This window comes from Anomaloglossus baeobatrachus, chromosome 10, assembly GCF_048569485.1.
Source record: "Anomaloglossus baeobatrachus isolate aAnoBae1 chromosome 10, aAnoBae1.hap1, whole genome shotgun sequence".
NCBI lineage: Eukaryota > Metazoa > Chordata > Amphibia > Anura > Aromobatidae > Anomaloglossus > Anomaloglossus baeobatrachus.
Window position 1 is genome coordinate 48,767,186 of NC_134362.1, and position 26,847 is coordinate 48,794,032.

Below are 26,847 nucleotides of genomic sequence, written 5' to 3' on the forward strand. Positions count from 1 at the left end.
CCGTCATAACGAGCCCGCTTAGGCTGCCCGGGGCCATCGTCCGAGTCAGAGTCTTCACCCTGAGGTGTAGATGCCCGTCCCGGAGCTAGGAGCTGAGGGGGACCAGGGGGCAATGATTGCACAGTGTCCGAGGTCTGAAGTACAGGCCTAGCTCGCAATGTGTCAAGAATTTGTGACATAGTGAGAGACATTCTGTCAGCAAAAGCTGCAAACTCAGTTCCTGTCACCTGGACAGCATTCACAGGTGGTACACCCTGGGACACGTCCAGCAGAGGTCCCGACTGTGCAAGCGCCGCAGGGGCCGAGCACTGCACACAATGGGGGTCCGTGGAGCCTGCCGGTAGAAAAGTCCCACATGCGGTGCAGGAAGCATATAATGTCTGTGCTTTGGCACCCTTGCGTTTTACGGGCGACATGCTGCTGGCTCTCTGCATGTGAGAGAGTCTATAGCCAAAAGGGCGACCAGCGCTATGCAATACAAAGTATTTGTAGCAACAAAATACTAAGAATACTACTGGCACAAGAGGGGGTGAGCCCTGAGGGCTGCTTACCGCCCGCTGAATAGCGGGTAAGAGGCTGCAGAATTCCTTGTCTGGGTCTCCCCGGCTCCCCTCTGCAGCGCAGCGTGTCTGGCAAGAATGGCTGCCGGCTTGTGTGGAGAGGGGCGGTCCGTGGGAGTTCCCAAACAAAAGTGCGGGAACAGTGTCCCCTCTGTGCTGACTGTGAGGGCTGGAGTATGTAAAAACGACTCCAGCCCTCAGCGCTGATGCACTGGCCAGCGTCCCGCCCCTCTCCTGACTGGCAGGTCTGGGGGCGGGAACGAACGAAAGCAGGCCGCAAAAGCCGGGGACTCGAGTTATCAGCGCGGCCGCCGTAAAAGCGCGGGCCGCGCTGAAGTCCCCGGCGCACTACAAGTGCCAGCCGCGCCGCTATTCCAGCGGCCGGCGCGACCGAGTCCTGGACGTGGGCAGTGTCCCGCCCCTCTCCTGACTGGCAGGTCCGGGGGCGGGAACGAACGGAAACAGGCCGCAAAAAGCCGGGGACTGTAGTTATCAGCGCGGCCGCCGTAAAAGCGCAGGCCGCGCTGAAGTCCCCGGCGCACTACAAGTGCCAGCCGTGCCGCAGCCCCAGCGGCCGGCGCGGCCGATCCCATAAGTGTGCCTGCTTCAGCTAAGCTGAATGAGGCCATGGCACAGGCGCCGCAGCGCTGACGTCCCCCGGCGCACTACAACACCCAGCATGCTGCGGTGTGAGCGCCAAATGCACGGGGACACAGAGTACCTTAAGGAAGCAGGGCCATGTCCCTGACGTACTCCGCTCCATCCAGCATCTTCTCCAGGGGCTGTAGATGGAGCCCGGTCTCAGTGCCTGGAGACCGGTAAATCCCACTTCACCCAGAGCCCTGTAAAAAGGGATGGGGAAGGAATCAGCATGTGGGCTCCTGCCGCCGTACCCGCAATGGGTACCTCAACCTTACAAACACCTCCGACATAAGTGGGGTGAGAAGGGAGCATGCTGGGGACACTGTATGTGTCCTCTTTTCTTCCATCCGACATAGTCAGCAGCTGCTGCTGACTAAAAACAATGGAGCTATGCGTGCGTGTCTGACCTCCTTGCGCACAAAGCTAAAACTGAGGAATCCGTACTCCTAAGGGAGGGTGTATAGCCAGAAGGGGAGGGGCCTTACACTTTTAAGTGTAGTTCTTTGTGCGGCCTCCAGAGGCAGTAGCTATACACCCACTGTCTGGGTCTCCCAATTAGGAGCGAAAAAGAAATATTGTTTCGCCTCTATAATATGAAGAGTCTGATAACTTACCTTCCAGCCTAGTGCATGGAGACCAACCACAGCACCGTAATGGGAGCACAGAGGGCGGACAGGGTCTCCCAAAACTTTCTGCAGAGATTGCAAAACCTGTGTATACAGTGACCCTTCCAAATCTCGATGTGTCCTGAAAAGCAAAAGAAATGGATATCTGCAAAGTAGTGATAAGTATTCTACAGTCTAAGGATCCACTGGAGGTATATATTTGGAGCATTTACTGATGCAAATCTCTAAGTCTAAAGGGGGCTTTACACGCAGCGACATCACTAGCGATGCCGCTGGTGAAAGCACCCGCCCCCGTTGGTTGTGTGTCACGGGCAAATCGCTGCCCGTCGCACACAATATCATTAGGAGCCGTCACACGGACTTACCTGCTTAGCGACGTCGCTGTGGCCGGCGAACCGCCTCCTTTCTAAGGGGGGCGGTCCATGTGGTGTCTCTAAGCGGCCGCCCAATAGAAGCGGAGGGGCGGAGATGAGCGGCCGTAACATCCCGCCCACCTCCTTCCTTCCTCATTGCCGGCGGCCGTAGGTAAGCTGCAGTTCGTCGTTCCCGAGGTGTCACACGTAGCGATGTGTGCTGCCTCGGGAACGACAAACAAGCAACGATTTTTTGAAAAGGAACGACGTGTCAACGATGGACGATTTGGTGAGTATTTTCCATCGCTAAACGACAGTTCGTTGGGGTCACACGCAACGACGTCGCTAACGATGCCGGATGTGCGTCACGGAATCCGTGACCCCGGCGATATGTCGTTAGATTCGTCGTTGCGTGTAACGGGCCCTTAAGTCTATGTTCACAAGCTGCATTTTTGCAGGGTTTTTTTTTTTGGACACTGCAAACACATTGCAAATGCATCAGGATGCATCCAAGCCTATGCTGAGTGTTAGGGTACGGTTCCACTTGTGTATGACTTGTGTGAGTCTCGCATCAGTATCACCCGGAACGGCCACACACTCTCCGGACACAAGCGCCTCAGCTGCATGGAAATAAATGCAGCCGACCCGATCCTGTCAAGAGAAAGTGCGGCCGTTCCGGGTGATACTGATGCGAGACTCGCACGAGTCATACACAAGTGGAACTCCGGCCTTATGCTGAGTATCTGGAGTAGTCAAAATACTTTATGCCCTGTGAGTTTGTAATCAGTTATAGCCGCCAGTAATTCGGTATAAAACATAAAAGGGAAAGCAAGCAATAGGGGAGGGGGTAAATATGCCCTCAGATTCTCAACAGATAATGCATTGTACTCAGATTGTCTCCAACACCTTGAATTTAACATCAAGGACCAATTAAACTCTTAAGGCTGCTTTACATACAACGATATCGCTAGCGATCTCGTTAGCGGTGACACACCAAATCGTAGATACCATTTGCCGAGATCGCACATAGGTCGTTTTTGTAGCGCCGGTCACAAAACGACCTATGTGCGATCTCGGCAAATCGTATCTACGATCTGGTGTGTCACATCGCTAGCGATATCGTTGTGTGTAAAGCAGCCTTTACTCTCATCTGCTTTCTTCAGGAGGTCCTGCAAGCAGAGGTTGTTTTATCTCTGCTGCATCGGAAAAGTGCAGGGACACAGATGATGGCCTAATCCATAGAGCTCGCAAATGCTCAAGCAAAGAGCTGGCATATATGAGCCTTGCCTAGCAAACTGGCCTCCTCTGATAGACTGCAGAGGTGGTCGGTAAAGGCAACGAGAGGTAAACCATACGATCCCAATTAGTTATTAATTAGTGTACTCATTAACTATAATAAATTGCTTCATTTTTTAAGCATTTTTTCCAATTTTACCCATTTACGATGACACGCCCTTGGAGAAAGCCATGGCGAAACACGTCAGAGTGTTATTGGTAAGGCATTTCTAACATATAGCATTGTGATATATTTATAGCAGGCATTTATGATATATTTGGGTTATTTGTTCCTATATCAGGCTTTACTACAATTGTCCTGATATATTATTATCTGATATCATCATCTATTTGCAACTTAATACCATCTATTCACAGTTGCTATTCTATTAGCCTGAGTCATCTCTATGTGAATGTTGCTCTATTTGTGACACACCTGATATCTGACATATTGTTATAACTTATTGATTTGGTGTCATATATTACAATTTGTCATCATTGATGTCAATGTATGATATACTTCTGGTATTGAATGTATACAAACTGATGTTTATATAGTGCCACTAGCTGTACTACCCGGCTTCGCCCGGGTTAATAACTGCTGTTAACAAAATAGAATGTATTAACATTCCCGGGATAGAATGTATAAATAGAATGTATTAACGCCCGGGATAGTAACTGTCTGTTTCTCTCCCATTCTCTGTCTGTGTCCCCCTCTATATATATCTCTCTGTCGCTCTCTCTCTCTCTGTCTGTCTCTTTCCCTGTCTGTCTCTTTCCCTCTCTTTCTCTTTCCCTGTCTGTCTCTTTGTCTGTCTTTTACCCTGTCTGTCTCTTTCCCTGTCTGTCTGTTTCCCTGTGTCTGTCTGTCTCTTTGTCTGTCTCTTTACCTGCCTCTCTCTTTCCCTGTCACAGTCTGTCTCTTTGTCTGTGTCTGTCTCTTTGTGTCTGTTTCTTACCCTGTCTGTGTCTGCCTCTTTCCCTGGCTGCATTGTGACACGCCAACATTCCATTTAAGGGCGTGGCTGCGCATTCTCCTGAAGTTCTGGCTGCACTGTGGCTCCCAGCTCCATTCGCTTTAATGGAGGCAGTTTTTTTGGTGAATAACTGTTAAGAGTGGGGTTAAAATTTCCCCTCAAAACATAGCCTATGACGCTCTCGGGGTCCAGAAGTGTGAGTGTGCAAAATTTTGTGGCTGTAGCTGCGACGGTGCAGATGCCAATCCCGGACATACACACACACACACATTCAGCTTTATGTATTAGATGGGGCATATTTGAGTTACTTTTTCACATTTTCTGCTGTACTATTTTTTAGCAATTTTTTTAATATTAATAAAGATGATTTGTTTTTGCAATAAATTCGTTTGATTTATTCCAGTGTAGTTCTTGTAGGTTTTGTATTTCCACTGTATCACTGCCTGGCTATTAATGTATAGTCTGGCTTTATCTTTGAGTGGTGGTCAATTTTGTAGGCTTTCCATTTACGATGATGACTCACTTATATATCATTTTGGATATTAGAACAGCACTGACCAATTTTTTGTAAAACAAGACTAATTATTTCTCTTCTTTTGCGCCTTACCATATGCAACTGAGCAGTCCTGCTCCATAGTCTCGCAAAGTCCAGTGATCATTCAGGGGGTTTATGGAGGCGGCGAGCGGCTCGGTTACACAGTACAATACACTATGCATGAGGCTGCATCCATAGCTCCCCAAATACAGGTAAGGATTAGACAGGAGAGACCGGACTAATTGTAACAAGCGACTCAACTGCTCCAGATCGTGACTCACTGACTTCACCTATAAATAAAAAAAAATTTTTAAAAAAATGGTAGAAGAGAAGAATTGATGAGCTCGGCACATGTTTTAAGAAGGAAGATTATAAATATGATCATTTTATCACAGTATGGATGGAAAATTCATCCAAATCTGCTTTTAAAGAGGACACGTCATAGGTTTTTGCCTTTATTCTATTCCTGCTGGTCCCAAACAGTCTTTTTTTCTTTTTTAAATCCCCCATACGGTTCCAGAGATATGGGCCTTTTTTTATTTCCAATTTTCATGGTCTTTACAAGGGGGCGGTGCTCACAGGGTAATAATGCAGAGCAGGATGAAGACACGCCCCTGAGGATCCTGTGAGCCACACCCATTTGGTCAAGACAAGATAAACTAGCACTAAATAAAAAGTGCTCAGATCTCTGAAACCTGTATGACGGACTTAAAGAAAAACTTACTCAAGGAAGCAGGGAGAATAAAATAAGAGCATTAACTGGCCACTTTTGATCCGATATGTCCCTTTAAATGGATTTTCCATAGTAATAAGAATCTTTAGAACATGCTTGGTGTAGCGCTGGCATCCTTGCGCTCTCCCTTCTGCAGGGACGCATGCCACTCATCGCCTGCAGCCAGCGCGTACAAGTGTCCCTGCGTGCCTCACTCTCCTCCTCCCGCGGGGACCCTCCTCACTCACCGCCCATCTGTCCTGGCGTCTTCCTCCTCAACGTGTGCACTCCCTGCTTTCCCCTCCGGAGGCATGCACGTGCGGCGCAGGTCCTCCGGGAGTGTTCTTGGGGCACGCGCACCTCTGCTCCTTTCTTAAAGGCCTAGTGAGTCGCTCCCAGGAAGTGCCTCTCAGTCTATGGCTGAGAGGCACTGTATACATAAGGATAGGACTCACTAGGGGAGTTGCCTGATCAACGTGGTTAGTTAGCTAGTGGTCCTGTGTCCTAGCCAGCTAATTGTCAGGTCCCCTTATCCACTGTGCTTTGCAGTGTACTATTAGCCTAAGCTACTCCGGTGATCCTCGCCACACCAGAGACTGTGTCTGTCCGCCTCAGTTGTGCCTCAGCTACCTCGGTGGCTTACGACATGTCATCCCGGTCGTGCCACTTGCCCCAGTCTGTCTGCTCCTGTGCCTGTCTTTGCCCTAGGGGTCAGCTGCCACAGTCCCAGTCCCTGCCCTGGGAGTAGCACCTGGCGTCCGCCTTGTGGTGGTTGCTTAGTCAAGCCGCTCCCACGTAAAAGGGTAGGCCTGGAGTCCCCCTGTCGTCCAGTGGGTCCACTCCAGCTCGCCACTTTGCCATCTGCAGTGGCAAGCGTTACATTTGGGTTTGATTTGGGATCTAATTAAAGGCAACTTGTCTCAAATTATAAAGCTCAGAATGTGGTACATTGTCTACAACCCTCATCCCCCAGGGGTCCATCGCAGGCCGCTCTGAGGGCTGTGATTGCACCACAAGTGATGATGTGACTAGTCACAGGGCCACTGTGGCCTATGACTTGGGATGTGTGCACATAGGTAAAATTTTTGGATAGGGCTTTACAAAACATCATCCACGTACTACAGATGGGTGCAAAACAAACTTTGCTGACCCCAGGAACAGCGAAAATGCCCTCATTCCAATTAGATTGTCAACATCAGATCTAATGTGCATGACCGGAATAAGTTATCCATGGATGACATTACTACAATATCAGTAATTATATACTCACCCCACTCACAACGTACACAAAATAAGGCAACAACGCAGCAATCTTTGAGTTTGTCTGTAAATCTTGAAGTGCCACCTAAGATAAAAGAAAGAGGTAAACTGTTAAAGGAAGATGCTGCGATTGTAGTTTTTGCATTAATAAATTACTGATTATGGAATCAATTATTTTTAATAAAAAAGAGAATTTTGTTACTTACCGTAAATTCTTTTTCTTATAGTTCCGTCTTGGGAGATCCAGACCTTGGGTGTTTAGCTTCTGCCTCCGGAGGACACACAAAGTACTACACCTAAAAGTGTAGCTCCTCCCTCTGAGCTTATACACCCCCTGGTGAGCCAGTCCCAGCCAGTTTAGTGCAAAAGCTGAAGGAGAATAGCCACCCACAAGTAGAACAGAGCAAGAGCCGGAACAGGATGGGCCGGAAGGTACCGTCCTTTTTGGGAACTAGGAAGAGATTTGAGTAGAAACCTCTGAACCGTTCCCGGGCGGGAACTGGTACAATTACTCCGTTGGCCTGCAAAGCTGCCACGGCCTGTGAGAAGGCGGCGGCCTTGGAGCAAGGGGGAGTTGAGAGAAAAAATCTGTTTGGCGGGCTGGAAGAGAATTCTATCCTGTAGCCGAGGGAGATGATATCTCTCACCCACTGATCGGAGACGTGTTGAAACCAAGCGTCGCCAAAGTGGGAGAGCCTGCCACTGACTAAGAACGTTGCTGGAGCGGGCAGATAGTGACGAAGAGGCTGCCTTAGTGGCAGCACCTCCTGCGGTCTTCTGTGGACGCTCTTTTGGGCGCCAGTTGGATTTCTGGTCCTTAGCTGAGTTAGCGGACGAGGCGGAGGGCTTAGAGGATGACCAGTTGGAGGAACGAAAGGAGCGAAACCTCGACTGATTCCTACCCTGGGCAGGTTTCCTGGTTTTGGTTTGTGGCATGGAAGTACTCTTCCCACCAGTAGCTTCTTTATTAATTTCATCCAGCTGTTCTCCGAACAGCCTGGACCCAGCAAAAGGGAGCCCAGCAAGGTACTTCTTAGAAGAAGCATCTGCCTTCCACTCTCGAAGCCACAAGATCCTGTGGATAACGAGGGAATTAGCCGAAGCCACCGCAGTGCGGTGAGAAGCCTCCAGCATGGCAGACATGGCATAAGATGAAAAAGCTGAAGCTTGAGAAGTTAAGGTAACCATCTCGGGCATAGATTCCTTGGTGAGGGAATGCATCTCCTCTAGAGAAGCAGAGATGGCTTTGAGAGCCCACACTGCTGCAAAAGTTGGGGAAAACGCGGCCCCCGCCGCTTCATACACGGATTTGGCCAGAAGGTCAATCTGACGGTCAGTGGAATACTTAAGGGAGGTGCCATCAGCCACCGACACAACGGTCCGGGCTGAGAGCCTAGACACCGGAGGGTCTACCTTTGGGGAATGAGCCCACTCCTTGACCACCTCAGGTGGAAAGGGAAAACGGTCATCAGAACCACGCTTTGGGAAGCGTCTGTCAGGACAGGCCCTGGGTTTGGTCACAGCGGCCTGAAAACTGGAGTGGTTAAAGAACACACTCTTTACTCTCTTAAGCGAGGTAAACTGATGCTTTTCTGCCAGAGAGGGTTGCTCCTCTGAGACTGGCGGATTGAGATCCAGTACAGAATTAATGGACGCAATCAAGTCACTAAGATCTGAGTCACCCTCGGAAAGATCAATGGGGTACATGGAGTTAGCCTCCGAGCCCCCTGTAAAGGCATCCTCCTCATCCTGCGAGTCAGCTCTTGAATCAGAGCCGCGGGATGAGGAGGGAGAGGAAACCCTGCACCTCCTCTTAGGAGGACGGGGTCTGGGCCCTGATGATGAATCCTCTGTGAGCTCCGGTGGACGGAGGTCAGATGATAGAGATCCTAAGGGACCCTTAGCAGTAGAGGCACCCTGTGAAGGGGGCTGATGCATATTCATCAAAGTCCTGGACAGAAGTCCCATGGACTCAGCAAAAGACTGGGAGATAGACCTAGAAAAGGATTCTACCCAGGCCGGGGGTTCAGCCACAGGTGCAGGAGCAGCCTGAGAGACCACTGGGGGTGCGACTCCAGGCTGTGGCACCGCCAATTAGAGCAGACATCACAATGTGGATAGGTGCTCGGTTCAGCAGCAGGAGCTTACATGCAACGCATACAGTATAAAGCTTTGGAGCCTTGCTCCTCGTGTGAGACATGCTGCTGGAGTGGTGGCTCTGCAAGAGAATGCACCCCAGGGAGTATATACAGAGGTCCACAACCAGAGACCGGCTGTGGCTTACCAGACCGCTGGAAGCGGTGTTGTGTGCCATCCAGATCCCGAAGCCCGGACCCCCAATGCAGAGCACCTCAGCAGGGATGCAGAGTGCAGGCCAGCGCAGAGTGAACCCTGTCTGAGTAAATGGCTGCCGGAGCGAAGAGAGGGGGCGGGACTTGGGGGCGTTCCTGTAGGAGAGCAGGATCTGGAGGGCCATAGAGACCTACAGGGGAGGAGACACGCACAGCAGTGGGGAGTGTCCCTCCCCTGTGCAGGACGGCCGCCGGGAGGAGCCATGCCTGTCCCTCTGCATGAGTGACATGCGAGGGCAGTGAACAGAAACTAGGCCTCCGGCAAAGCCGGGGCCTAAATTTGAGCGGCGAGGCCGACGCGCAGGCACCATCGGCGCGGTTCTCGGGCGACAGCTAGAAAACCCGCCGGAAATGCCAAAATAAATACAGTAAGCACACTCTCCCCATACAATAAAGCACAGGGACCCCCAACATATAAACGTCTCAGGTACTTAGCTGCTGAGACGCAGGGCCAGGTCCCTGGGGATAAGTGCTCTGGTCCAGCAGGGTCCTAAAGGGCAGCGGATGGAGACCGGTCTCCTGCCAGGCATGGAGACCGCGCTGGCTCCCACTTCAAGCCAGAGCCCAGGAGGGATGGTGAAGGAGCACGGCATGTAAGGCTCCAGCCTTGGAAATCAACCTTACAACACCACCGACACAGTGGGGTGAGAAGGGACATGCCGGGGGTCCAGACGTGGACCCGCACTTCTTCAATCTCATTCCAAAAAGGAAAAAATCAGATGAGAATGCATGTGTGGATGTATGCCTCCTGAACACAAAGCGATAAACTGGCTGGGACTGGCTCACCAGGGGGTGTATAAGCTCAGAGGGAGGAGCTACACTTTTAAGTGTAGTACTTTGTGTGTCCTCCGGAGGCAGAAGCTAAACACCCAAGGTCTGGGTCTCCCAAAGGAACGATAAAGAAAACTTATATTCATTGTTTATTTCGTTTTTATTTAAATCTATTTATACTCAAAACACTGGGGGCTGCCATCTTGGATTTGCTGTGTGTAACGACAGTTACACTCGGCAAATATGGCAGACTCTGTGCACAGAGGATAATAGTTGGCATCCGACCCTATCTCCTGCCCTGTGGCTGCTCCATGTTGTGACCCGGGCACACCTTCTGGGCTGTCCAGATCATAGCTCATGGAGGAGACCGCCGCCATCTTTGTGAAGCCCACAGCGGATGCTGTGTGTTTCACTTTTCCCCTGTCACCGCTCTGTGGTGAGCGCGAGTCAAGCAGTGACAGGAGGAGTTGACAAGTCACCAGGCTGACAGGAGCGGAGGTTCAGGAATGGGATGAGTACATGCATGGCTGGCTTTAGCTATGTGCGCGCTGTGCGATCACAAAGGGAGCCGGCTGCCAGACTTCAGTAGGGGCGACAGTGAGTCAGATGAAAGGTTCCAGTGTGCGATGATCGCTGTCGCCCCTCTATTATTATTATTAGATCCCTAATAATCCAAATATCTAAGGCACCGGACATTCTCCTCCCAAAATATCTTTATTGGTCACAGCATACACAGGATAAAAAAACCAAAATGCATAGGAACACATATATGGCTTGAAAAAACCCTATGTGGTCGAAACGTTGCATTTGCTTTTTATCCTGTGTATGGTGTGACCAATAAAGATATTTTTGGAGAAGTACATCCGGTCCAGTGCCTTGGATATTTGGCAAGATTGTTGGAAGATGCACCAAGACTACGGACCACGGAGTGGTGCACGGGATCGCATAATTCTGAAACGTAAGAAATCCTGATGGTCACAATGGGCCACATTCTCTAATGTTTGGTACTGGGCACATACTAGAGGGAGGGATCACCTTCATAAGGTGCAGGTCATCTCCGAGCACTGCTCTTGTCACATGCTGATAGTATTTCAGCAGGTCATCTGTTAGCATCGAGACTGCGGCAGGAACTGGAAAAAGAATATATGAAACATGAGCATCTGAAAAAGTTTATGGTGATTGGTATGTACGTAACATATGAACACTCACCGGTCCCTTGTGGCTCCAGGTTTCCTTTACTGTCTAGATAAGAAACATGAACTGGAAGAAGCAAAGATAATTAATCAAATTCTGGCAACGAACAAAACCTCTACAAAACCTGCTGACCCAGGATAAGTCTTACCTCTGACGGCGGTCTCTGCGGTTCCTTTGGGAATGTTTGTGGCTAATGCCAGCTCCACCAAATTTATTTCACGGTCTTCAGCGCAATAACAGTCGCCATCTCGAACGCTGCGGAATATAACTGGGTCTGGGGATCCATGGCCATATATCGGCTGAAATATACAGTAGCACAATGCTTATGTTACATGATTGACAGCCGGCTTCCCCAATAAGGCAGCAGGAAGCCGGCCACTAATCAGCATGACGTCGGTTACCCTGCCCAGTCTACAGAGCGGATGAGTAGCCGCCTCTCTGTGGATGCAAATCAGTGGAAGCAACTGAATCGCTCTGTACCGGCGAAAAACGGTGCCGGACAACACAAGCAAGTAGGTGGTTGCAACCTGCCTGTTTGTGCTTAGGCACTTTTTTTTTTTTTTTTTTTTAAAGTCCCTGATATTCCTTTTAAAGGGAACCTGTCACCAGATTTTTCCCTTATTAGCTGCGGCCAACACTAGTGAGCGCTTATATACAGCATTCTAATATGCTGTATATAAGAGCCCAGGCCACTCTGTGTAACATAAAAAATACTTTTATAATACTCACCTAGGGGGCAGTTCAGCCCAATTGGTGCCGATTCGGCACCTCCGCTCTCCAGTCCAGTGCCTCCTCTCTGCTGCGATGGCGATGGCCGACCTCCTTCTTCTGAGACCCATGTACATTACACGTCCTACGCCATCCACCCTAGCCGGCATTACGGTCCTGCGCAGGCGCACTGTGATCTGCCGTACTGAAGGCAGATGAAAGTATTGTAGTGCGCAGGCTGTCTTTAACCTTTCATCGCGCCTGCGTATTACAGTACTTTGATCTGCCCTCCGCAGGGCAGATTATAGTGTGCCTGCGCAGGACCGCAATGATGGTCTGGGCTGGATAGAAGGAGGATGGAGTTCACAGCAGAGAGGAAGCGCCGGACCGGAGAGCAGCGGCACCCATCGGACAGGAGCTCAGCAGCAACCACCGGAGCGCAGCAACAGCCATCGGACCAGAGCGCAGCGGCAGCCATCAAAGCGGAGATGAGCAGCCCCCCATCGGACCGGAGAGCAGCGGTGACCCATCGGACCGAACCACCCCCTAGGTGAGTATTAGAAAGGTGTTTTTTATGTTCTATACAGCAGCCTGGGCTCTTATGTACAGTATTCTAGAATGTTATATATAAGAGCTCACTGATGGTGGCCGCAGCTTATAGTCGCCAATTCTGGTGACAGGTTCCCTTTAAGTCTGTAACAAAGATCCTTTGATTTCCAATATTACACTACCTCCACATTGTTCCAGCGCAATGCTCGGTTGAAGTCCTCTACTGTAAGTCTTCGTCTTCGGGAATGCCTGAGACACTGTGCACTGAACTGAGAATAAAATATATAACAATATACAATAGTAACCAGGGGCAGAGTATACAGATAATGCGCAGATGAATTGTACAGGAATGCTGTTTTTTTAATGCAACTTTATTTTTCTCCGGTTGCATTTAGAACCCTGCACAGAACGTGGTATATATATATATATATATGTTATATATATATATTATACATACACACATTAATATATATATATACACAATCAGCACCCACACGACATGTTCACTGGGTGTAGGGGGACTTTGATGTCTGCCGGGAGCCAACAGAGGTCCCTGTATCTGCCACCCCTATATTTGGCTACTAGGCCCAGTCATTCAAGTCTCCTCTCCAAAGCTACAAATCACCCGCATAAATAAATGTGTGTGTGTGTGTGTGTGTGTGTGTGTGTGTTTTTTTTTTTTTATATATATATATATATATATATATATATATATATATATATATATATATATATATATATATATATATATATATATATATATATATATATATATATATATATATATATTATATATATATATATATATATAAAAAAAAAAAAACACACACACACACACACACACACACACACACACATTTATTTATGCGGGTGATTTGTAGCTTTGGAGAGGAGACTTGAATGACTGGGCCTAGTAGCCAAATATAGGGGTGGCAGATACAGGGACCTCTGTTGGCTCCCGGCAGACATCAAAGTCCCCCTACACCCAGTGAACATGTCGTGTGGGTGCTGATTGTGTAACATAAAAAGAAGGGAATTTTGTTTACTTACCGTAAATTCCTTTTCTTCTAGCTCCAATTGGGAGACCCAGACAATTGGGTGTATAGGCTATGCCTCCGGAGGCCGCACAAAGTATTACACTAAAAGTGTTAAGCCCCTCCCCTTCTGCCTATACACCCCCCGTGCTCCCACGGGCTCCTCAGTTTTGGTGCAAACGCAAGAAGGAGGAAAAGAATTAAAAACTGGTTTAAAGTAACTTCAATCCGAAGGAATATCGGAGAACTGAAACCATTCAACATGAACAACATGTGTACACAAAAAAACAGGGGCGGGCGCTGGGTCTCCCAATTGGAGCTAGAAGAAAAGGAATTTACGGTAAGTAAACAAAATTCCCTTCTTCTTTGTCGCTCCATTGGGAGACCCAGACAATTGGGACGTCCAAAAGCAGTCCCTGGGTGGGTAAAATAATACCTTGTAAGAGAGCCGTAAAACGGCCTCTTCCTACAGGTGGGCAACCGCCGCCTGAAGGACTCGTCTACCTAGGCTGGCATCCGCCGAAGCATAGGTATGCACCTGATAGTGTTTCGTGAAAGTGTGCAGGCTCGACCAGGTAGCCGCCTGACACACCTGCTGAGCCGTAGCCTGGTGCCTCAAAGCCCAGGACGCGCCCACGGCTCTGGTAGAATGGGCCTTCAGCCCTGAGGGAACCGGAAGCCCAGCCGAACGGTAGGCTTCGAGAATTGGCTCCTTGATCCACCGAGCCAAGGTTGATTTGGAAGCCTGTGACCCTTTACGCTGGCCAGCGACAAGGACAAAGAGTGCATCCGAGCGGCGCAGGGGCGCCGTACGAGAAATGTAGAGTCTGAGTGCTCTCACCAGATCTAACAAGTGCAAATCCTTTTCACATTGGTGAACTGGATGAGGACAAAAAGAAGGTAAGGAGATATCCTGATTGAGATGAAAGGGGGATACCACCTTAGGGAGAAATTCCGGAACCGGACGCAGAACCACCTTGTCCTGGTGAAAAACCAGGAAAGGGGCTTTGCATGACAGCGCTGCTAGCTCAGACACTCTCCGAAGTGAAGTGACTGCTACTAGAAAAACCACTTTCTGCGAAAGGCGTGAGAGAGAAATATCTCTCATTGGCTTGAATGGTGGTTTCTGAAGAACCAGCAGCACCCTGTTCAGATCCCAGGGTTCTAACGGCCGCTTGTAAGGAGGAACGATGTGACAAACCCCCTGCAGGAACGTGCGTACCTGTGGAAGTCTGGCTAGGCGCTTCTGGAAAAACACAGAGAGCGCTGAGACTTGTCCCTTAAGGGAGCCGAGCGACAAACCCTTTTCCAGTCCAGATTGAAGGAAGGACAGAAAAGTGGGCAAGGCAAAAGGCCAGGGAGAAAAACCCTGAGCAGAGCACCACGACAGGAAAATTTTCCACGTCCTGTGGTAGATCTTGGCGGACGTTGGTTTCCTAGCCTGTCTCATAGTGGCAATGACCTCTTGAGATAATCCTGAAGACGCTAGGATCCAGGACTCAATGGCCACACAGTCAGGTTGAGGGCCGCAGAATTCAGATGGAAAAACGGCCCTTGAGATAGCAAGTCTGGTCGGTGTCACGAACCACCGGGGGGGTCACTCAGAAATCCCCCGCGCTGGCTACCAGTACGTCACAATCGGGGGGTAACAAGTGGGGGTCACCCCTCCTTTATACCTCCCGACCGACAGACAGAGCACGTGACGCGCTCTCTAGCGCCCCTCTTATAGTCAGGCCAATTATGGAATTGCCCGACAATAAGCAAGGAGGCCGCTATACTACTTATGCCGATTATTGAAGGGTCCCCGGTGAGAGTAGGGTATATATTCCCCCGACCTCCGCGGGCGGAATATATAAAACCTCCCCGAATCTCACTGGCCTCCCCACAATAATCCTTGGCACAACTCGCTGCCACCAACCGCTTCACGGTAACTATTAGCCGAACACACAGACGTGGGATTCAAGATCGAGATAACAGAACAGCCCAAGATTAATTATATAATTTAATCGGCCTAAAGCCACACTAGAAACTACAATATATACAATAGGGAATCTACAGAATATACATATGTCAGAGTACAGTTACAATCAAAGCATGGGTTACAAACAGGCATACACAGTTCCAGCAGTTACCTTGTGCGTCTGGCCACAGGGGGGCGCTGTAGACCAGGTTTCCAGGAACTCCCTCACAGGTCTTTCCCAACCAGGCCCCCGAGCAAAAGAACACTGGAAAATGGCCGAAGTAGGGTTATCAACCTGGGCAAATCCAGGTCCCCTCCTACCTTAGTGACCTCAGAGGGAGCACTGCTCCACCCCTGGCTGGAGTTATGGACAAAATCCACAACATGGAATATGGACATAACTTGGCCTGGGAGCGTCGTAGGCGGACGCCGACTCTCTCATTGTGACAGCTATGAATTTAGCTACAGAACGAGAGGACTCATGACTTGTCTACTAGTTCCCCATTGGCTGATATCACGCCTGGGGTATTTCCCCAGGTCCTGCTCCCATAAAAAGGGTGTGCCAGCATCGTCCACATGCGGAGACACCATTTTTATGGTTGCCATATTTATCGGAAATATGGCTTGCGAGATATGAACCATTTTTTACTGGAGTCGTCCTGTCTGGATACTTCCAAGCTTGCTAACTAGATAGCAGCCCCTACTACAGGGTCACGGCAGGGAGTCATCCTGTGTCCATTGTTCCCACATCACCTAATCTCCATATCACAGGAGATGGCCATGGGATGTGACACCTTCACAGATGCTGGACATCTGAGAACAAGAAGGGAGGGGGCACTGCCATGGAGTGATGAGAGCGATTATGACTGGAAGTCATAATTCATCTTCATATCCCAGGGTTTGCCTCACAGTCGGTCTGGTAGTGCCCACGGTTGGCCGACCGTGAGATGCCACAGATCCGGGTACCACGACCGCCTCGGGCAGTCTGGAGCGACGAGGATGACGCGGCGGCAGTCGGCCCTGATCTTGCGTAACACTCTGGGCAACAGTGCCAGCGGAGGAAACACATAAGGGAGCTGAAACTGCGACCAATCCTGAACTAAGGCGTCTGCCGCCAGAGCTCTGGGATCTTGAGACCGTGCTATGAACGTCGGTACCTTGTTGTTGTGCCGGGACGCCATGAGGTCGACGTCCGGCACCCCCCAGCTGCAACAGATCTCCTGAAACACGTCCGGGTGAAGGGACCATTCCCCTGCGTCCATGCCCTGGCGACTGAGATAGTCTGCTTCCCAGTTTTCCACGCCTGGAATGTGAACTGCAGAGATGGTGGAGGCCGTGGCTTCCACCCACATCAAAATCCGCCGGACTTCCTGGAAGGCTTGCCGACTGCGTGTGCCGCCTTGGTGATTGATGTATGCCACCGCTGTGGAATTGTCCGACTGAATTCTGATCTGCTTGCCTTCCAGCCACTGCTGGAACGCCTTCAGGGCAAGATACACTGCCCGTATTTCCAGAACATTGATCTGAAGCGAGGACTCTTGCTGGGTCCACGTACCCTGAGCCCTGTGGTGGAGAAAAACCGCTCCCCACCCTGACAGACTCGCGTCCGTCGTGACCACCTCCCAGGATGGGGGTAGGAAGGATTTCCCCTTCGATAATGAAGTGGGAAGAAGCCACCACCGAAGGGAAGCTTTGGTCGCCTGAGAGAGGGAGACGTTCCTGTCGAGGGACGTCGGCTTCCTGTCCCATTTGCGTAGGATGTCCCATTGAAGTGGACGCAGGTGAAACTGCGCGAACGGAACTCCCTCCATTGCTGCCACCATCTTCCCCAGGAAGTGCATGAGGCGCCTCAAGGGGTGTGACTGGCCTTGAAGGAGAGATTGTACCCCTGTCTGTAGTGACCGCTGCTTGATCAGTGGAAGCTTCACTATCGCTGAGAGGGTATGAAACTCCATGCCAAGATATGTCAGCGATTGGGCCGGTGTCAGATTTGACTTTGGAAAATTGATGATCCACCCGAAACTCTGGAGAGTCTCCAGGGTAGCGTCGAGGCTGTGTTGGCATGCCTCTAGAGAGGGTGCCTTGATCAACAGATCGTCCAAGTACGGGATCACCGAGTGACCCTGAGAGTGGAGGACCGCTACTACAGTAGCCATCACCTTGGTGAAAACCCGTGGGGCTGTTGCCAGGCCGAACGGCAGTGCCACGAACGGCAGGTGTTCGTTTTCTATGGCGAAGCGCAAGAAGCGCTGGTGCTCTGGAGCAATCGGTACGTGGAGATATGCATCCTTGATATCGATCGATGCAAGGAAATCTCCTTGGGACATTGAGGCGATGACGGAGCGGAGGGATTCCATCCGGAACCGCCTGGTCTTTACGTGTTTGTTGAGAAGTTTCAGGTCCAGGACAGGACGGAAAGACCCGTCCTTCTTTGGGACCACAAACAAGTTGGAGTAAAAACCGTGGCCCTGTTGCTGAAGAGGAACAGGGACCACCACTCCTTCTGCCTTCAGAATGCCCAGCGCCTGCAGAAGAGCCTCGGCTCGCTCGGGAGGCGGGGATGACCTGAAGAATCGAGTCGGGGGACGAGAGGTGAACTCTATCTTGTAACCGTGAGACAGAATGTCTCTCACCCAACGGTCTTTTACCCGTGGCAGCCAGGTGTCGCAAAAGCGGGAGAGCCTGCCACCGACCGAAGATGCGGAGTGGGGAGGCCGAAAGTCATGAGGAAGCCGCTTTGGTAGCGGCACCTCCGGTGGCCTTTTTAGGACGTGACTTAGACCGCCATGCATCAGAGTTCCTTTGATCTTTCTGAGGCCTTGTGGACGAGGAGAATTGGGACCTGCCCGCGCCCCGAAAGGACCGAAAACTCGACTGCCCCCTCCTCTGTTGGTGTATTTTCGGTTTGGGCTGGGGTAAGGATTTATCCTTTCCCTTGGATTGTTTGATGATTTCATCCAAACGCTCGCCAAACAATCGGTCGCCAGAAATTGGCAAACTGGTTAAGCGCTTTTTGGAAACAGAATCTGCCTTCCATTCCCGTAGCCACAAGGCCCTGCGGAGTACCACCGAATTGGCGGCTGCAACCGTCGTACGGCTCGCAGAGTCCAGAACAGCATTAATAGCGTAAGACGCAAATGCCGAAGTCTGTGTGGTTATGGACGCCACCTGTGGCGCGGACGTGCGTGTGGCTGCGTCAATTTGCGCTTGACCTGCTGAGATAGCTTGCAGCGCCCATACGGCTGCGAATGCTGGGGCAAAAGAAGCGCCGATAGCTTCATAGATGGATTTCAACCAGAGCTCCATCTGCCTGTCAGTGGCATCTTTGAGTGAAGCCCCATCTTCCACTGCAAGTATGGATCTAGCCGCCAGTCTGGAGATTGGAGGATCCACTTTGGGACACTGAGCCCAACTTTTGACCACGTCAGGGGGAATGGGATAACGTGTATCCTTAAGGCGCTTAGAAAAACGCTTATCTGGACAAGCATGGTGATTCTGGACTGCCTCTCTGAAATCAGAGTGGTCCAGAAACATACTCGGTGTACGCTTGGGAAACCTGAAACGGAATTTCTCCTGCTGTGAAGCTGACTCCTCCACCGGAGGAGCTGAGGGAGAAATATCCAACATACGATTGATGGACGCAATAAGGTCGTTCACTATGGCGTCCCCGTCCGGAGTATCAAGATTGAGAGCGGCCTCAGGATCAGAATCCTGATCAGCTGTCTCCGCATCATCAACTAGAGATTCCCCCCTCTGAGACCCTGAACAATATGATGATGTCAAGGGAATTGTCAAGCGAGCTCGCTTAGTCGGTCTGGGGCCGGGGTCTGTGTCAGAACCCTCAGCCTGGGATCCATGAGACACCCCAGGAGGACATTGTTGGTCCAACTGAGGTGGGCCAGGGGACAAAGATTCAACAGAGTCCCTGTGCTGAGATACCGGCCTGGACTGCAAGGCTTCTAGTATCTTAGCCATAGTCTCAGAGAGTTTTGCAAACTCCGTCCCCGTCACCTGAACAGTGTTAGCAGGTGGCTCCCCCTGGGCCCCCCTTAGCAGAGGCTCTAGCTGAGTAAGTGCCACAGGGGCCGAACAGTGCTCACAATGAGGGTCAGTGGAACCTGCCGGTAGCGGGGTCATACATGCGGCGCAGGTAGCATAATAAGCCTGTGTTTTGGCACCCCTGCCTTTCGTGGGCGCCATGCTATTATCTTCCCTGAGTAACACAATAGGGTATATAGCCAGAAATCAACTGTGCACCATACAGTGTAAAATATGTATACCATAAACATATAATGTTACACTACTGCACAATGGGGCTAGCACCACAGGTGCTGCTTACCACCCGCTTAAAGCGGTTGTGAGGCCACCAGAGTCCCTGCCTGAGTCTCCCAGACTTTGTCCCCCTCTGTAGCGTCCAAGGAGCTGACAGGAATGGCTGCCGGCGTCCTGAGGAGAGGTGGGAGCCGTGGGCGTGACCCAGAAAGAGCGGGAACTGGTGCCTCACAGTGCACAGTGAGGGGGGTGGAGTATGCAAAGCATGCTCCAGCCCTCAGTGCTGCTCGTTCTGTGCAGCGTCCCGCCCTTCCCCTGCCTGTCAGGGCTGTGGGCGGGAGGAAAGGAAACTAGGCCGCAAAAAGCCGGGGACTCTAGTAATAAACGCGGCCGCCGTAAAAGCGCGGCCGGCGCGAAAGTCCCCGGCGCACTACAAGTCCCAGCCGCGCCGCAGTGTTTCCCTGGCAGCGGCGGTTAGTGCGGCAGTCCCTATACATAAACACACTCAGCAGCGCTGAGTGTGTAATGGCACATATTAACCCGGTCAGCGCCGCGGTCCCCGGTGCACTAGCACACCCAGCAATGCTAGAGTGTTGCTGTGCGCGGTCCCCACGGGGACACAGAGTACCTCCAAGTAGCAGGGCCATGTCCCTGAACGATACCCGGCTCCTATCCAGCAGTCTCCCAGGAGTTGTGGATGAAGCACGGTCTCAGTGCCTGGAGACCGATAGGATCCCACTTCACCCAGAGCCCTGAGGGGGATGGGGAAGGAAAACAGCATGTGGGCTCCAGCCTCCGTACCCGCAATGGATACCTCAACCTTAACTACACCGCCGACAAGAGTGGGGTGAGAAGGGAGCATGCTGGGGGCCCTATATGGGCCCACTTTTCTTCCATCCGATATAGTCAGCAGCTGCTGCTGACCAATCTGTGGAGCTGTGCGTGCATGTCTGCCTCCTTCGCACAAAGCAAAAAACTGAGGAGCCCGTGGGAGCACGGGGGGTGTATAGGCAGAAGGGGAGGGGCTTAACACTTTTAAGTGTAATACTTTGTGCGGCCTCCGGAGGCATAGCCTATACACCCAATTGTCTGGGTCTCCCAATGGAGCGACAAAGAAAATCCAATTTTAATCTCCCTGGATTAACTGTGGCATCTAAGTGGTGCAATTGGAGTTCACTCTGATCCCTGGCGTTGCAGCAGGGAATCACCAGTACAGACAATGACAGACGGATTGGTGAGATCCAGCAGTAGAAACAGAGGATCCCCACAATCAAAGCTGCTCCATTACCGTGTAGACCAGGCATGCCAGGAAAGCAAACATAAACCAAACAATGCAAAACAGTGTGTAAAAATAATGCAAACAGTATAAAATAGCATCTACCTGTGTGATTTCCCGGAGCCGGTAACAGACGTCCTCGGCCAGCAGAGCGGCCACCTCATCACTTATCTCTAGACCGACACTTTCTGCACTCAGACGGACCGAATCCTGACACAGCTCCACATAGCGCCGATCCTCGGTGTGAGACATCCCGACACTGCGTACTGCAAAAGATGGTGGTGGGTCGGCTTTTCTGTTATATTTTAACCCCTCAAAGAGGCTGTCAAATTTTAGACAAAATTTGGTCACAAGCTGGTAATGACATTCTTAGGCTACTTTCACACTTGCGTTGGACGGCTTCCGTAGCATTGTGTTGTGTGACGGATGCAACGGATGCGTTGCATAAAGTGGCACAACGGATGCTACGGATCGTACAAAACAACGGAAGCTTTTTTTTTTTTTTTATTTTAATTTCTTTTTCTTCTTTAGTTTTACCGGCAGCAGACTATTGTGAACGATCAGCTGATCACTCTCAAAAGCCAGCGGCCGGGCGCTCAGCTGAACGCTCTCACATGCCGGCGGCCGGGCGCTCAGCTGATCGCTCTCACATGCCGGCGGCCAGGCGCTCAGCTGATCGCTCTCACATGCCGGCGGCCAGGCGCTCAGCTGATCGCTCTCACATGCCGGCGGCCAGGCGCTCAGCTGATCGCTCTCACATGCCGGCGGCCAGGCGCTCAGCTGATCGCTCTCACATGCCGGCGGCCAGGCGCTCAGCTGATCGCTCTCACATGCCGGCGGCCAGGCGCTCAGCTGAACGTTCAGCCACCGAGAAACAAAATAAAGTTTCTGTGATTAAAAAAAAAAAAAAAAGAGCATGCGCAGTGAAAAATAAAAGGTTTCCGTCGCTCAAAAAAAGGTTACATGCAGCGTTCCTTCCGCCCGACGCAGCGTCGAAATAACGACGCTGCGTCGTCCAGCGGATGCAACGCTGACACTTGCGTTACAGTGCGTCGTCCATACAAGTCTATGGAGAATAGCGCAGTGCGTTAACGGACTGCGCTATTCTCCATAGTGACGGACTCCGCTGAACGCAAGTGTGAAAGTAGCCTTAGGCAGAGTTCACATGTCCAGTAATCAGCCATTAGATCAGATCCTGCAGAGAATACGTTGGAAAAAAGTTCTGCAAACACAACTTTTTAATCTGTTATTAAATAACTCATGACTGCCGGATCTGTTTTTTTTAATATTAGAGTCTATGGAGAACGGATCCGTTAACGGATTGCTATTTAGTTATCCATTTTTCTTGCATTTGTAACAGATCATTTTTTTCTTACAGAATCAATTTCAAATGGAAGGTAAATAGCAATCCATTAAAGGGAACCGGTCACCAGATTTGGTGACTATAAGCTGCGGCCACCATTAGAGGGCTCTTATATACAGTATTCTAACATGCTGTATATAAGAGCCCAGGCCGGGGGTATAACATAAAAATCACTTTATAATACCTAAACGGTTGGTTCGGTGCAGACTGGTCGGATGGGTGTCTCCGTTCTCCGGGTGCGGCGCCTCCTCTTTTGGCCATCTTTGTCCTCCTTCTTCTGAAGTCTGGGTGCATGACGCATCCTATGTCATCCACACTAGTCAGCATTAAGGTCCTGCGCAGGCGCACTTTCATCTGTCCTGAGCAGGGCAGATCAAAGTATTGTAGTGCGCCTGCGCAGGACCTCAATGCCGGCCTATGTGCATGATGTAGGATGCGTCATTCACCCAGACTTCAGAAGACGGACGACAAAGATGGCCGAAAGAGGAGGCGCCGCTACCGGAGACACCCATCTGACCAGTCTGTACTGCCCCTTAGGTGAGTATTATAAAGTGTTCTTTATGTTCTATACAGCGGCCTGGGCTCTTATATGCAGAATGTTAGAATGCTGTATATAAGAGCCCACTGGTGGTGGCCGCAGCTTATAGACACCAAATCTGGTGACAGGCTCCCTTTAACGTATCCGTTCTCCATAGACTCCAATGTTGCAAAAAAACATAACGAAATAAAAACGCATGTTAAAAAAGTACACATTTTTCCTATTAAAAAAATGCAAACAAACACATGCATATTTGACTTTTATTTTTGCATTTTTCTTGCAAACACATTGAGATTTTTCTGCAGAAAAATATGCTGCAAATAGTCAACATATGCACATACCTGTATGTTCAAAGGGGCTTTCATAGCTGGAAAATGGTAAAAATGTAAGAATATAGCCTTAAAGGGGTTATCCACCTTTGGAGACAATTTTCTTTACTTAAATATATGTGTGTGGGGCTAACAATTATTTTTGCAGTTGGGTTTAAAGGGAACCTGTCATCAGAAATTTCGCCCAAAAGCTAAAAGATTCCCCCTCTGCAGCTCCTGGGCTGCATTCTAGGAAGGTCCCTGTTATTATTGTGCCCCATGTGAGACCAAAATAAAGCCTTTATAAAGTTCTACCTTTTTGTATGCAGCTTCTGTAAATCCGTCACGGGGGCGGGCTCTCTGCCGTCCGTTATTCTGCCCCCTGGTCCTGTATGCCGCCCCCATCGCTCCTTTCCATATCTGATGCACCGCCCACTGCTCCAGCCATCCCCGCGCATGCCCAGTGCCAGTCTCACAGGACTGAGCAGTGTGACCGCTGGTGACGTGTGCGCAGGCAAGTGATTATGGACGGGACTGTGACTGTTATCAGCAAGTACCCGGCCATAATCTCTTGAGCGCGCAAACCTCTCCAGCATTCACACTGAGCTCAGTGTAGATGCTAGACTGTATGGGCTGCTTCCAGGAATGACGTCCCTTTGTCACGTGATAGTATTTCGAACACGCCCCTATCACATGACAAAGGGACGTCATCCCTGGAAGCAGCCCATACAGTCTAGCATCTACACTGAGCTCAGTGTGACCGCTGGTGAGGTTTGCGCGCTCAAGAGATTATGGCCGGGTACTTGCTGATAACAGTCACAGTCCCGTCCATAATCACTTGCCTGCGCACACGTCACCAGCGGTCACACTGCTCAGTCCTGTGAGACTGGCACTGGGCATGCGCGGGGATGGCTGGAGCAGTGGGCGGTGCATCAGATATGGAAAGGAGCGATGGGGGCGGCATACAGGACCAGGAGGCAGACTAACGGACGGCAGAGAGCCCGCCCCCGTGACGGATTTACAGAAGCTGCATACAAAAAGGTAGCACTTTATAAAGGCTTTATTTTGGTCTCACATGGGGCACAATAATAACAGGGACCTTCCTAGAATGCAGCCCAGGAGCTGCAGAGGGGGAATCTTTTAGCTTTTGGGCGAAATTTCTGATGACAGGTTCCCTTTAAGTAAAGAGAACCTGTCACCCATTTTTTGGACTATAAGCTGCGGCCACCACCACCGGGCTCTTATATACAGTATTCTAACATGCTGTATATAAGAGCCCAGGCCGCTGTGTACAATATAAAAAACACTTTATAATACCTAACGGTCGCTGCGGTGCATGAGGGCCTAATGGGTGTCTCTGTTCTCCAGTACCGGTGCCTCCTCTTTCAGCCATCTTGGTCCTCCTTCAGAAGCCTGGGTGCATGACGCGCCCTACATCATACACACTCGCCGGACCCGCACAAGTGCACTACAATACTTTGATCTGCCCTACTCAGGACCTGAATGCTGGCGAGTGTGGATGACGTCGGACCCGTCATGCACCGCGGCTAGAGAAGGAGGAGAACAAAGATGGCCGAAAGAGGCGGCACGGGCACCGGACAACGGAGACGCCCATATGGCCCAACTCCACCGCAGCGTGACCGTTAGGTGAGTATTATAAAGTGTTTTTTACATTCTACACAGCGGTCTGGGCTCTTATATACAGCATGTTAGAATGCTGTATATAAGAGCCCGGTGGTGGTGGCTGCAGCTTATAGGCTCCAAAACTGGTGACAGGTTCCCTTTAACAATTACACATTTTATATCCTGTGTGTCACACTGTCATTGCTTGCTGCAAAATGAGTTAAAGGGAACCTGTCACCGATTTTTCGGCCTATAAGCTGCGGCCACCACCACCGGGCTCTTATATACAGCATTCTAACATACTGTATATAAGAGCCCAGGCCACTGTGTAGAACGTAAAAAAACCCCCACTTTATAATACTCACCTAACGGTCGCGCTGCGGTGGAGTGGGGCCATATGGGCGTCTCCGTTGTCCGGTGCCTCCTCTTTCAGCCATCTTCGTCCTCCTTCTTCTGTAGCTGGGGTGCATTACTCGTCCTACGTCATACACACTCGCCGGCATTGAGGACCTGCTCAGTCGCACTTTGATCTGTCCTGAGCAGGGCAGATCAAAGTATTGCAGTGCGCCTGCGCGGGACCGGCGAGTGTGTATGACGTAGGATGCAACATGCACACAGGCTTCCGAAGGAGGACGAAGATGGTTGAAAGAGGCGGCGCCAGAGAACGGAGACACCCATCTGAGCCACATCCACTGCAGCGCAACCTTTAGGTGACTATTATAAAGTGTTTTTTATGTTCTACACAGCGGCCTGGGCTCTTATATACAGCATGTTAGAATCCTGTATATAAGAGCCCAGTGGTGGTGGCCTCAGGTTATATGCCGAAAAAACGGTGACAGGTTCCCTTTAACTGAGAATCTGTCAGTGACATCACTCAAATGGTTTTAACATTTGTTATGTGTTCTCTGCACTATTGAGCTGATTTATGGCCACATATAAGATGAATGTGGAGGGAATGTGCCTGGAAAAGCCAAATGGTGCAACATTTTAATGAAAACCAATTGCAAAAGTGATTTTTGTTTAGTCCCGGATACACGCTTTTGGTCTATTTGCTGCAAACATCTCTAACTTGATCTGTAATCCCCCCAAAAAGTGCAATTTGCAGCAGATTTCTAGTGTTAGACCATTAGTACGGGTGGGCTAGTGTTTATTACATGGTTTGATACAGTTATGGGGGTATCTAATCTGCAGAGGAGCCAGCAGCAGAGAGCCCTGCAGGGCTGTGGTGCATCAGTTTTGCACCCCACTGAGGAGAGCAGCAGGGTCCCAGCTCACTTTTTCTAGTTTGCCTCTTTATGACGTCAGCAGGGTCCTAACTCCCAGCATGCAGCGCTCACTGTGTGCGCGCGGCGCCACTCCGTGCAGTTCAGGCGCAGCACTGCGGCTTCTCACCCGACCCCCGGGCGTGCAATAAGACAAGGCGGACAAGCGCCGGTATAACGGCCCCAGAAACTCACCGGAGTCACCGCCGCCGGCTGCGCACTACATAGCCCGCTTTCACCGCCGCCTCGTCCATCCACGGCCTGGTGGGCGGAGACTGCGCTCATTGGTGGATGCAGCCGTCAGTCATATGAGCAGCGCGCGGCGCTTGAAGCTTGGTCACGTGACGAATGACCTCTTTGTGTGCTGCGGCTGGCTGCTCCTCCACCCCCTGGCTGATTTTCCGGTTTTTGTTCCATAACTTTTTGATTTTTTCCATCAGTCTCGCCCCATGAGGGCTTGTTTTCTGCGGGACGAGTTGTACTTTTAAATGATACCATATAATGTACTGTAAAATAGAAAAAAAATTCCAAGTGCGGAAAAATTGGAAAAAAAAGTGGGATGGCAGAATAGTTTTTGGGATATTTTATTCACAGAGTTCACTATATGGTAAAACAGATGAGTCGGTGTGATGCCTCAGGTCGGTGCGAGTTCGTAGACACCAAACATTTATAGGTTTACTTGTATCTAACAGGTTAAA

The 26,847-nt window shown here is 50.5% G+C and overlaps 1 protein-coding gene across 2 annotated transcripts in view; it reads right to left on the reverse strand.

The window, feature by feature from the left end:
* TAF6L (TATA-box binding protein associated factor 6 like) overlaps positions 1-26,428 on the reverse strand; it is a 35,421-nt gene extending 8,993 nt beyond the window's left edge. The window contains exons 1-9 of one of the 2 annotated variants that reach the window (XM_075326595.1): positions 26,345-26,428; positions 21,161-21,321; positions 12,696-12,782; positions 11,405-11,555; positions 11,272-11,322; positions 11,098-11,192; positions 6,951-7,025; positions 5,041-5,258; positions 1,817-1,949 (exon numbers count right to left, since the gene is read on the reverse strand). In XM_075326595.1, coding sequence (XP_075182710.1) covers positions 1,817-1,949; positions 5,041-5,258; positions 6,951-7,025; positions 11,098-11,192; positions 11,272-11,322; positions 11,405-11,555; positions 12,696-12,782; positions 21,161-21,307 — 957 coding nt within the window. In that variant the 5' untranslated portion in view covers positions 21,308-21,321; positions 26,345-26,428. Of the gene's footprint in view, positions 1-1,816; positions 1,950-5,040; positions 5,259-6,950; positions 7,026-11,097; positions 11,193-11,271; positions 11,323-11,404; positions 11,556-12,695; positions 12,783-21,160; positions 21,322-26,344 lie in introns of those variants that run through there. The other variant, XM_075326596.1, reaches the window with a different exon arrangement.
* Between the last annotated feature and the right edge of the window lie 419 nt (positions 26,429-26,847).